General features: G+C 35.9%; 1 protein-coding gene across 1 annotated transcript in view; it reads right to left on the bottom strand.

Moving 5' to 3' along the window:
- The window catches only part of LOC106735293 (histone-arginine methyltransferase CARM1-like), a 190955-nt gene that overhangs the window by 175687 nt on the left and 2961 nt on the right, over window positions 1-12307 (bottom strand). Inside the window, 1 exon segment of the mRNA XM_027773411.1 lies at window positions 9627-9752. Within this exon segment, the coding sequence (XP_027629212.1) occupies window positions 9627-9752 (126 nt within the window).

The raw sequence follows: 12307 nt of genomic DNA, 5'->3' as shown, positions 1-12307 counted from the left end.
TACTGATAACCAGAATACACAGGGAACTCAAGCAGTTTACCCCCCAAAAAATGATCAACCCAATTAAAAGATAGGAAAATGAGCTGAATAAACAACTCTCTAAGGAAAACATATGAGCAGTTGAAAAGTATATGAAAACATGCTCAATATCCCTCATCATAAGGAGATGTAGATCAAAACTACAATGAGATACCACCTAACCCCAGTCAGAATGGCAAAGATTAAAAAAAAAAAAATAGTAAGTGTTGGTGGGGCTGTGGTGAAAGGAGAACTGTCCTACACTGTTGGTGGGAATGTAAATTGCTCCAGTCACTTTGGAGAACAATATGGAGGTTCCTCAAAGATCTACAAATAGAATTACCACATGATCCAGCAATTCTAGTCTTGGGTATCTACCCAAAGGATAGGAGAATGCTCAGTTGGAAAACAGCTTGCACATCTATGTTTATTGTGGCATTATTCACAATTGCTAAGACATGGAACCAACCCAAATATTCATTAACAGACAAATAGATTGAAAAAGTGTGGCACATATACTCCATGGAATTCTACTTAGTCATGAAAAAAACAAGACCCTGGTATTAGAAAGTGGATGAATATGGAAGATTTACTGCTGAGTGAAGCAAATCAGGCTATGAAAAATAAATATTGTAGATGTCCACTTAATATATACTTAGTGTCCACACCCTATGGAAAAAAATGGAAAGATTAGAGGATACAGAAGCATGAAAAATGGTTACAGATACTGGAGACAGTGTGGGGAGAGGGTGTGGGAAGGGGGAGAGTGTGAGGAAAGAAATTAAGGAGAAAAATAGAGAGGCAAGACATTTATGGGACACAGAAATGGATGATTATCTGTTGATGATAACATGTATGGTATCCTCAGCTGGACTGGTGGGAAGTGTATTCATTTTGGGTAAATTCACTTTACAATTAAGTGATGTTATGGTGACTGAACATATAAATTTTTAAGAAAGAAATAACATAAATTCTACACAAACCATATCAAAGTAATGCATGAAATATAGAAATGTCAACAGATCTAAAAAGTATTCAACAACAGTCACTGCCCCAATAATGAAAAAATCTCAATCCAACTAAGTACAGAAGGGAATTTCCTCAATCTGATGAAAGGCAGTCACAAAAATAATACTTGGCTTTCCCCTATAGTCAGGAAAATGTCAAGGACAACTGCTCTCCCAAGTCTATTCAACTTTGTACTAGAGGTCATAAGAATTACAAAAACATTGTAAAAAAAAAAAAAAAGGCATACACATCAAAAAATATAAAGTTGTCTCTGTTGTCTCTATTTTCAAATAAGAAAGATTTTTAAATGTAGAGAATTCTAAGGAATCTAAAGTATAATTACTAGAACACAAGGTTAATAGAAAATATATGTAATTTATTATATACTATCAGTAAAATAAAATATAAATTTTGTTTATAATAAATTCAAAAGCATAAAACATTTAGGGATAAATTTATCTAAAGTTGTGTGTGAGCTATACACTGAAAATTACAAAACACTTCTGGGAAAAAAAATTAAAGAAGACCTAAATAAAAGGAGAGACATACTATCAATATTATATATTCCTGCCATGGGAAGGTTGGTAAATATTTAACAACTGGCTTCTCCACAAAACAAAAAAGGACCTAGTTTTTTTTTTTTTTTTCTTTTTTTTTTTTTTCTTGGAGAGGTTCTTTTCATTATAGGGCGCGTGCGCTCGCCAGACAGACAGAGAGAGACATAGAGACAGAAAGTGAGAAATCACCCCCTAGGGGGGATGGCCACGCTGCAATCCCTTCTCCTCCATTCTCCTCTCGGGATCGTGGGCACGCACACATGCGCCAGGCATGAGTTTTAAGCCAGTGGGTCCGGGACGCGAACTGCAGTCGACTACATGGGAGTCTAGCGACAGCCATTATGCTAACTGCTGGTTCCCTTTTTATTTTTTTATTTTTTTATTTAAAGGACCTAGTTTTTGAAGTTGGCCAATTTCTGAAGTGTGAATTCTGCCACTCTAACCTATTTCAAGCTACTGAATTCCTGAAATTCAGATCACTAACAATTGAAAGTCTCAGTATTCTCAAGAAGTACAATTCAAACTGATCAATAATAATTGGATCACATATTTCTGTAGAACTGACAACTTAGTTATGTGATGGATATAGAAAGGACTAAGAAGATTCAGAACAACCTTGGCAAAGAACAAACACAAAGGTCTTAGATTATCAAACTTCAAGTGTTAGTTTAAAGGTAAACTATGTGACTATGTGATCCTTGCATATTACAATCAATGGAACAGAATAAAAACCTCCAAGTAGAGAAATGTTTATACAGTCATTCTGCTTGTAAAATTCCTTACTAACAAACATTGTCAGGTTAACTGGATATCCAAATGGACTAAAAATAATTCTTGGCCCTATAACTCATACCATCTCCAAATTAATGAAGATGGATTACATACTTAAAAAATATTAATATATTTAATAAAAAATATAAAATCTAAAGCTATAAATATATAATATCAAAAAGGAAATATAGGATAAATAATTCAGTATTTAAAAGTAAGCAAAGACTCTTAGAACACAGAAAGCAATAAGCAAACAAAAAGGTAAATTAGACCTCATCAGATTTTAAAGTTTCTGTTCAATATAAGATATCATTATGGAAATGAATAAGCCAGGGACAAAATGGAAGATAATATCCATAAATTACATATATCCTGGATATATTTTTAATAACTGCATAGACATATAACCAATTAATAACAAATAATTTGCATTTATAAGCCCATGAAAAAGTGCTTAAATAATGAGGCATCAAAAAATATAAATTAAAATCAAAATGAGATATAACTAGACACCCACCAAAATGAAAACATTAAAAAGACTGAAAGACCAAATGTTGGTAAGTATATAGAGCAATTAGATACTCATCCATTTTTGCTGGGAGTGTGAAATGGTACAACCACTTCGGAAAAAGATATGGCTATTTCTTTTGAACTAAGTATGTGCTTATTTTTTTTTTTGAGAGTTTTTTTTTTGCTATAGGGCGTGTGCGCTCGCCAGACAGACAGAGAGAGACAGAGAGACAGAAAGCAGGAAATCACCCCCCAGGGGGGATGGCCACGCCGCAATCCCTTCTCCTCCACTCTCCTCTCGGGATCTTGGGCACACACGCACACGCGCCCGGCGTGAGTTTAAGCCACCGGGTCCGGGACTTGAACCACGGTCGACTATGTGGGAGTCCAGCGACATAGCCATTACACTAACTGCTGGTCCCAGTATGTGCTTATTTTTTGACCTATGAATTTTATTCCTAGGTATTGATCCAAGAGAAATGAAAAAATATATATGTATTCAAAAATATTGGCATGAGAATATTTATAGCAGCTGTATTCCTAATAGTCAAAACCTGGCCACAGCCCCAATGTCTATCAAAATGAGAATGCATAAACAAATTCTGACTAACAGTAGTAAAATTGAACGAGCTACTAATACTTGCAACAACAGGGTGAATCTCAAAACATTATGATTTGTCTTATTAAACAAAGTGTTTACTTAATGAATCAATTTATGGAAAGTTCTAGAAAAGACAAACTAATCTATGATGGGAAAAAAGCAGAACAATAATTGCCTCTGACAGGATGGGAATGGAGAGTGACAAGGAAAGAGTATGAGATAACTTTCAGAAATAGTCTTTCAAGATTTATGTATTTCAATGTATGTAAAGTTAACCTCAATAAAAAACAAACCAAAATAAGAACCATGGGCAAATTTTGATTCTAGGTAATGATACACTGGTTGAACTATCTGGCAGTGAAATATGCTGTAAAATTTTACTCTCATCTTGAGCAAAAAGAGCAAAGCGTTACACTGCCTGACTTCAAAATATATTATGAAGCTATAAAATCAAAACAGCATGTTATTGGCATAAAAACAAATACACATAGACCAACTGAACAAAATAGAGATCTCAGAAGTAAATTTATGCATTCAAGTTCAACTGTCTTTTGCAAAGATGCCAAGGAGACACAATGGAAAACGGACAATGTCTTCAGTAAATGATATTGAGAAAACTGGATATACATACACAGAAGAAAGAAATTGGGCCCTTATCTCCCACCATATAAAAAAATCAACTCAAAATACATTAAAGACCTAAATGTGAGACTGAAAACTAAAAAGATACTAGAAGAAACATAGCCAGAAAGTTCCATGATGTTGATATGGGCAATGATTTCTTTGCATATAACTCCAGAAGTATAGGCAACAAAAGCAAAAATAGATAAATGGGATTATATCAATTAAAAATCACATGCACATCAATAAAAATTGAAAAGATAAAATACTAGCAAATACTACACCTAATAAGGGGTTAATATAAAAAAAAATAAGAACTCAAGTCACTTCATGGTAAGAAAATAAATAACCCAATTTAAAAAATTGGCCATGTTGGAATTCGCAGATGCTATAATGGTTACGTCACTGGATTCTCATGTAGTCGACCATGGTTTGAGTCACAAACCCAGTGACTTGAAACATGCTGGGCGCATGTGCGTGCATGCCCAATATCCCGAGAGGAGAATAAAGAAGGGACTATGGCATAGCCAGTATTCCGTGTGTGTGTGTGGGGGGGGTGAGGGTAATTTCTTGCTTTCTGTCTGTCTGTCACTCTCTGAAGAGCACATGTACCCTATAGCAAAAATCTTGCTAATTACAAAAAGGGCCATGGACCAGAGTAGACTTTTTTCAGAAAAAGACAAATAGCCAACTGGGGATTTCGACCATTGAAGACTCTCTGCCAAGACTTCATCTTCTTGCTCCCCATTCTAGCCAGAAGCCAGGATAAGCCAATCAGCAGCCATCTATATTTGAGTTCTGAGTGGCCTCCTTCAGGGATACTGGGGATTTCGACCATTGAAGACTCTCTGCCAAGACTTCATCTTCTTGCTCCCCATTCTAGCCAGGAGCCAGGATAAGCCAATCAGCAGCCATCTATGTTTGTGTTCCGAGCAATGCCATTCAGGGATTTGAGGGAAAAAAATTCTTCTCTTTTTCTCCTTTTTGTCACTTTTTTCTCCACTTCTTTGTTTTTTTTTCCTATTCCTTTTGATTTTCTTTTTACTTTTTTCACTTTTCTGCTTAACCTCTATACACTGTCTTTCTAGACAGTTTTAGGTGCTCAGTAGCCAAATATCTGAATACTTTTAGGGCCAGATTAATCCTCAATTTTCATTGAATCAGCTGTGCAAAGGAAGAAAAAGGGTACTGTTTACATACTGCAGGTCACTTCCTTCTGCATTCCTCTGATTGATCAGATTTAACTCCAAAAAATAGGAAAAAATGTCTAATTCATAAGATGACCAGAAGTCACTGCAGAGGTACAAGAAATATGAGAAACAAAGAAAATCTCTCTCCTCTACTGGAAAAGAATAATTCCTCTTCCTCCACAAAGAATACAAGGGTTCTAATGGAAATGCCAGATAAAGAATTTAAAATATTCACAGCAACAAAGCTAACAGAGATGCAGGAGAAGGCAATGAACTCCAGAAGATGCTGGAGAAAAGCAACAATGGGTTCCAGGAGGTGAGGAAGTTCTTGCACTATCTGAAAAGAAGATACACATCATAAAAAAAGAATCAAACAAAATTGTTAGATAGGAAGACTGTAATACAGGAAATAAAAACTTCCCTTGAAAATATCAAAAGCAGATTAGATCATGCAGAAAATCGAATCTCAGAGTAGAAGACAGAACCTCTGACCTAGAAAAAAATCATCAAAAAGACTGAGAAAATAACCCCCCCCCCAAAATGTGAATAACATACAAGTAACACTAGATACCATTAGATGTCCAAACATTCAGATCATTGGTATCCCAGACAGTGAAGAAACTAATAAGGCCACTGATAATCTATTCCATGAAATCCTAGAAGAAAAATTTCCAAACCTAGGGAGACATTCAAAGATCCAGAACCAAGAAATACATAGGACCCCACATAGAATCAGCCCAAGAAGATCTTCCCTGAAGCACATCATAACCAGGTTGACCAAAACCAAAGACAGAGACAAGATACTAAAATTGGCATAAAAGAAACATCAAGTTATTTTCAAAGGATATCCCATAAGGCTAATGTCAGACTTCTCATCAGAAACAATGCAAGCAAGGAAAGAATGGGAAAATATATTCAAAGTGTCAAGTGAAAAACAATTTCAACCAAGAATACTGTACCCTGCAAGATTATTTTCATATGGGAAAAAAAAGACAAAAACATTCTCAGATATACAAAACCTGAAAGAATTTACCAACACCAGACCAGCTCTCCAAAAAGTGCTCCCTCCAAGAAGGGAGTGCTCTACCAGGAAAACTAAAGTCGGTCACACAGAAATGAGTACAAGAAACAACCAAGAGAATGGCCAGCCTAATGGTAGAGACAAGTCCAGAGTTAAATGTTAATTTCCAGAGTTTAAGTGGAAAGATCAGATCACAGTAACACTGTAAATTCAATAGAAAAGAGATTAAGTACATAAGTCTAAACGTGAAATAGGATTTTATGACTTTTGACTAAAACATTACTGATTTTCTTTGATGCTTTGATTTCTATATTTAAGGATTTTTGTCTTCTCTTGAAATGTTGATAGGTTCATCTACCTACTATTTGAACTAAATCCTAACCTTTTTCCTGCTTTAAGTTTTAAGCAAATTTCTCTTCTTTTTTGATTTTGATCTATTAAAACTAAAACTTTTTTGAAATTAAAAAATACATTACCTATTAATACCTATTTAATGACCACAGTAAGCTATATAGCCCCAATGAGGTGATACTTTACAGTATGTTTACTTTACTCACTGAGGTTTATGCCTAAAATTAGAAACACATTCATAAATATGTACATGTCTTCTGTGCTTGTTATTGAAAGTCTTTAAATTAATTAATATCTTTAGTGAATCAATAAAATGTGGGGGAAAAAAGGCATGGAAAACAATTGTACATACCAGAGACAGTGTGGGAGAAGAGGAGGAGTTGGCAGAAGTTGAGAGGTAGGTCATCAATGGGAGAAAATGAAGCAAAATACATAAGAAACAAGAAATAGAAAAGTATTTGTTGATGATAACATACATGGTAATATCCTTGATTGAGCCAATATACAATGTATACTGCATGGAAAATCTCATTTTGTATATTGCATTGATGTACAGTAAATGACTATAAATAAATAAATAGATTGATAAATAAATTTTTAAAAGAAAAAAATAGCCAACAAGTATTTGAAAAAATGCTCAACCTCACCAAATATGAGATTAATGCAAGCTGAAACCATGTAGCTTAGCAGAGCTAAGACTGGCCCTGTAACATAGTGGTTAAGCACTATGTATTGAAAACTGGCTGAGACTGTAGTCTGAATCCCAGTCCTGCTGGCCTAGAAAATGTGCCAGGTATGTGTGCATTCATGACAGAATTCTGATGGAGCAGAAAATGCAGGAAAAGTGATTGTGACATGACCATGCTCATTGGAAGATGTTCTCTCTCTCACTCTGTCTCACTTTCTCTCTGGTGAGTGCATACATCTTCTGTCAATTAAAAAATACAGAATAGTTATTTTCAAAAAGATAGAAATGTTGGAGATGATGTGGAGAAAAGACGCTTGTACACTCTTGGTGAAAATGCACATTAATAGTATGAAAAACAATATGAAAGTTCCTCAAAAAGTTTTAAAAAAGAACTACCAAGTGATCCAGCAATCCCATGACTAGGTATGTATCCAAAGGAAATGGAGTCAGTATGTTGAAGAGATATCTACACTCCCATGTTTAAGGCAGTACTATTCATAATAACCTAGCTATGGAGTCAACCTAAATGTCTATCAACACACAAACAGATGAAGAAAATGTGACATCGGAAAGAGCTCATGCAAAATGCTTATGAAAAAATCAGGCATGGATTTTTTTAAATTTTTTGCACTAAAATAAATTTATAATTCCATATTTACACAAACTTTTCAAAGTCCCCTCTTATATACACATTGAAATACTAGTCAGTTTTCGAACAGAAGGAACTCCTGCCATTTGAGGCAACTGGATAATCCTGGAGGACATACATTAAGTAAAATAAGCCAAGCACAGAAAGACTTATATGCAGAATCTTAAAAGTTGAACTCTTAGGATCTTAGAACTCTTAGTAGAATCATGGTTACCAGGTGCTAGGGTATATGGGTATGTTGAGGAGATGTTGGCAGATGAAGGAAGTAAAAGGTTTAAGAAATCTAATATATAACATGGTAACTATAGTTAATAACAAGATATTGGAATCCTGAAAATTTCTGAGAGAGTAGATTTTAGATGTTCACATCACAAAACATAAGTCATATGTATGTTAAGTAGCTCACTTTATTAATTCCACAATGTGAACATATTTTAAAATATCACAGGGCTCATGATGCATATATATATGTAACATATATATATATATATGTAATATGTAGATATATTTTTTATTTGATTTAAATGAAATTTATTTCTTAAAATTTACTTTGAAATGCAGAAAGATAGATTGATGTATGGATAAATGAAGGGATGGACAGATAATTCTTCACTTTGGCTGACTCTAAATTCAGTTTAGAAACAAGAAACCTGTTTAATTTCTTTACCTCAAGGTAGTTATAGATAATGAAAGAGCTTTGAACAATTGGCTAAGCAAAGGGAAATATGTACCATTGCCAGTACTTTGAACTGTATCTGGACTATCATCATGAGTGAGATGGAACAATTTATATCTAAGTTAAAGAAATGACAGGGAACCAGCAGTTAGCGTAATGGCTATGTCACTGGACTCCCACGTAGTCGACCGCAGTTTGCGTCCCGGACCCGGTGGCTTAAAACTCACGCCGGGCGCGTGTGCGTGCGTGCCCAAGATCCCGGGAGGAGAATGGAGGAGAAGGGATTGCGGCGTGACCATCCCCCCGGGGGGTGATTTCTCGCTTTCTGTCTCTATGTCTCTCTCTGTCTGTCAGGCGAGCGCACGCGCCCTATAGTGAAAAAAAAAAAAAAAAAAAGAAATGATAGTCAGTCATCTAAGATAGACCCAAGGCATTGTCAGGTCTAATTTTTATCATACAGGAAATCTTCCGAAGAATCATTTTTGTAATTGTACCATCTTAAACTACTTCTAGTGATACTTGAGTTTATTTCTCTGTTGTTTGACTTCTTGTCCAGACTCTAAAAATGTTCAACAAATTATTCAAAGACAAAAACAAGATGAAATCATTCTGATAAGTCCAAACTGAAGATCAAATTTCTGCAGACAACCTCACTGTACAGGAGACTCAGCAAGAGTGGTGGTGGAGCTCTGGAAACTCCATGATGTTTTTTTCTGCTGCTTTGGATGAAGGAGGACCAAAGGGAAGGCTAAGAATAAAAACGTTATTCTAGCCTAGGAAAAGCCTGTTCTCTAACCATGATATCAGGTGAGCACCAGAACCAATTTTAAGTCATTTCATCAACCAATGACAATTTACATCAGAAAACATGCTTCTGAAAGCCAGCTTACCAGTAATGAGCAAAAGTCACCCAATCAGATTTGTCTTCAGAAAAGACAGGAGTTCAGGATAAACCCAAAACTTACCATCATGAGACTCGAACTTCAGCAAAGCACTGTTGTACCCCAGAGTAATCAACATGGACTCCTTGCCCACACGGCAATATTCAGTGTCTTTGTTGAGTAAACATTTAAAGACACAGACACCATCAGCTATATCAGATGGAAAAAAAAAAAAAAAGATTAGGCAAATCCATTCAGACTCTTCTAAAAAAAATGGTCAAAAATTCTACTGTTAAATTTCTATCATGTTCTCAGGGCTTCCCACTTTCATCTTCTTGATAATAAATACTTCCTGGGACACATGTGAATATGAGGATCAGAGATAAGAGAGATTAATCTGGGGCAGTTGGTGGGTGGCACAGCAGAAAACCCAAAGCTCTGTAAGGCTGATCCACATAAGAAGTTTCCAGGTTCATGTCTGGTACCCTACCTGAGTATGCAAGGTGCTGGGGTGCCCATGAGCCTGGGCTGGCAGAAACTAGGGGTGGATCATGGAGTCAGGACACTGGTGAGGATGTTGCCTCTCTTTCTCTCTGTCTCTCTCACTCATGGAAGAAACAAGTAAACTTTAAAAATAATTTAACCCTGACCCAATATAAATTAATTGCATGGGCATTAACACAGGGTTCAAAATTTGCCTCTTGACTGTATGTCCAGGCCCTATTCTCTCCAACTCTTGTGTTGACCAAGTCAATTTTTCATTTCTTGACATCATCCTACGAGAGTGTAAGTAACACCTTTTTGGTTAATTAATGAGCCCCTATTATGTGCCAGAAATATGATGCCAAATCTCTATTGTGAATATTACCTCTGCCATAATTCCTAGGTGAAGCCAATAACATAGAGTTCAGGACAAAATAAGCATAACTAAAAAGCCGCAGAACTTAAATACAAACACAGGTATTTGACTCCAAAGCCTATGTTCCTCCTGCCACAATGTGCTGAGAGAATATGATAAAAAAGAAATAGAGATAATTGGGAACTAACTCACTGTTCCTCTTTTTACAGGTTATAAAAGCTTTTCGCATTGGGGCAGCTGTCACGTAGCAGAACGAGCAATGAACTGAGAGGTTTGCTTTTCATCTTTGAAGGCAAACTGGGGACCTCCAACTACCTAATCACACTGAGTCACAGCTTTTTATTATGTAGAATGAAAATACTGATGTTTATTTCATGGATTTTTTTAATTGCCAGTGGGTATATGTGTTCTCCAGACAGACAGGGGTGTGCAGGGAGAAAGTATGCCCTGCGACAGGGCATAGTCATGTTGCAATCCCTTTTTCTCCATTTCTCCATCCCATTGGGATTTGGGGCATGCACACAGACACACTCCATGTGGTTTTCAAGCCTCTGTGGCTAGGATTCATTTGTTTGTTTTTTGTTTTTTTGTTTGTCTTGAGAGGTTTGTGCTATAGGGCGCATGTGCTCACCAGAAAGAGAGAGAGAGACAGAGGGACGGAAAGCAAGAAAACACCTCCTGGAGGGGGATGGCCATGCCCTAATCCCTTCTCCTCCGCGCTACTCTAGGGATCTTGGGCATGCACACAACACATGACTGGTATGAGTTTAAGCCACTGGGTCTGGGACTCGAACCGTGTTCAACTACATGGGAGTCCAGCGACATAGCCATTACTTCATCTACTGGTCCCTGTGGCTAGAACTTTAAGTATGGTTGGTCATGTGAGATCTAGTTCTCAATGCCCAGGGCTTAACCACTAAGTTACAAGACTGACCCTGATGAGTTTTTGATGAAGACTGAATAATAAAGGTAAAAAATTTCAAACTCCTCCCAAAACAATAAAAGATACTATATGTCTACCATTTTGAAGTAGATCTGAGTTCCTATCTTTAAAATACTTCATTAACCCTTATAAAATCAAATACAGAAAGTATATTTACTTAAAATATAATTCCATATGATTTTTCTCTGTTACACATTCATATATACACATTTAGAATTCATAGATGTAGAGTTAAGGTGACCAGGTATTTTCAAATATTGCCATCCATTACTTCAAATGAATACCTTCTGATGGAAGCATTCACAAATATTTTAAACAAAATGCCTTGGCTGGCTAAATAATGCAGATGTTTTGAAAACATTTTCCCAACATTAAACATGATTTCAGGTTTAGTTATTACGACCCCATCAGCGTCACAGAGGCAGAGTGACTCTTTACAGAATATTAACCATGAATGTAGACACAGGAGAACATGTTCTTAGAAATCAAAAGAAATATCTTTTCAATATATTAGAATATTTAGCATTTAACCAATTTTTCCTCTTAGGGTTTAGAAGTAGGATAAGACAAAAGAAATTTTAAAAGGAGGAGTCTAGGCTTCTCTAAGCCCTAGTACATACAAAACTATTGTAGTCTACTAACTCTTTGCAAGCAGGGACAATTTTACTGTATTTTTTTTCTCATATTTTTACTGAAATTTCTAGTAGATAGTTAGAACATAGTAAATATGACATTTATCCTGTCAGTTGAACTGAACAATACCAAGGTCATTTACCTTCCTGAAATATTTTTTTTATTTACATTCATTCACTGTACATCATTATAGCATATAAAATGAGATTTTTCCATTCAGAATACACTGTATATTGGCCCAATCAAGCACATCAACATATGTGTTATAGGGAACCAGCAGTTAGCGTAATGGCTATGTCGCTGGACTCCCACGTAGTCGACCGCGGTTCG

The sequence above is a fragment of the Tupaia chinensis genome, unplaced genomic scaffold (assembly GCF_000334495.1).
Source record: "Tupaia chinensis unplaced genomic scaffold, TupChi_1.0 Scaffold000354_1, whole genome shotgun sequence".
In the NCBI taxonomy this organism is placed as follows: domain Eukaryota; kingdom Metazoa; phylum Chordata; class Mammalia; order Scandentia; family Tupaiidae; genus Tupaia; species Tupaia belangeri.
This window is presented reverse-complemented; position numbering and strand designations above follow the sequence as displayed.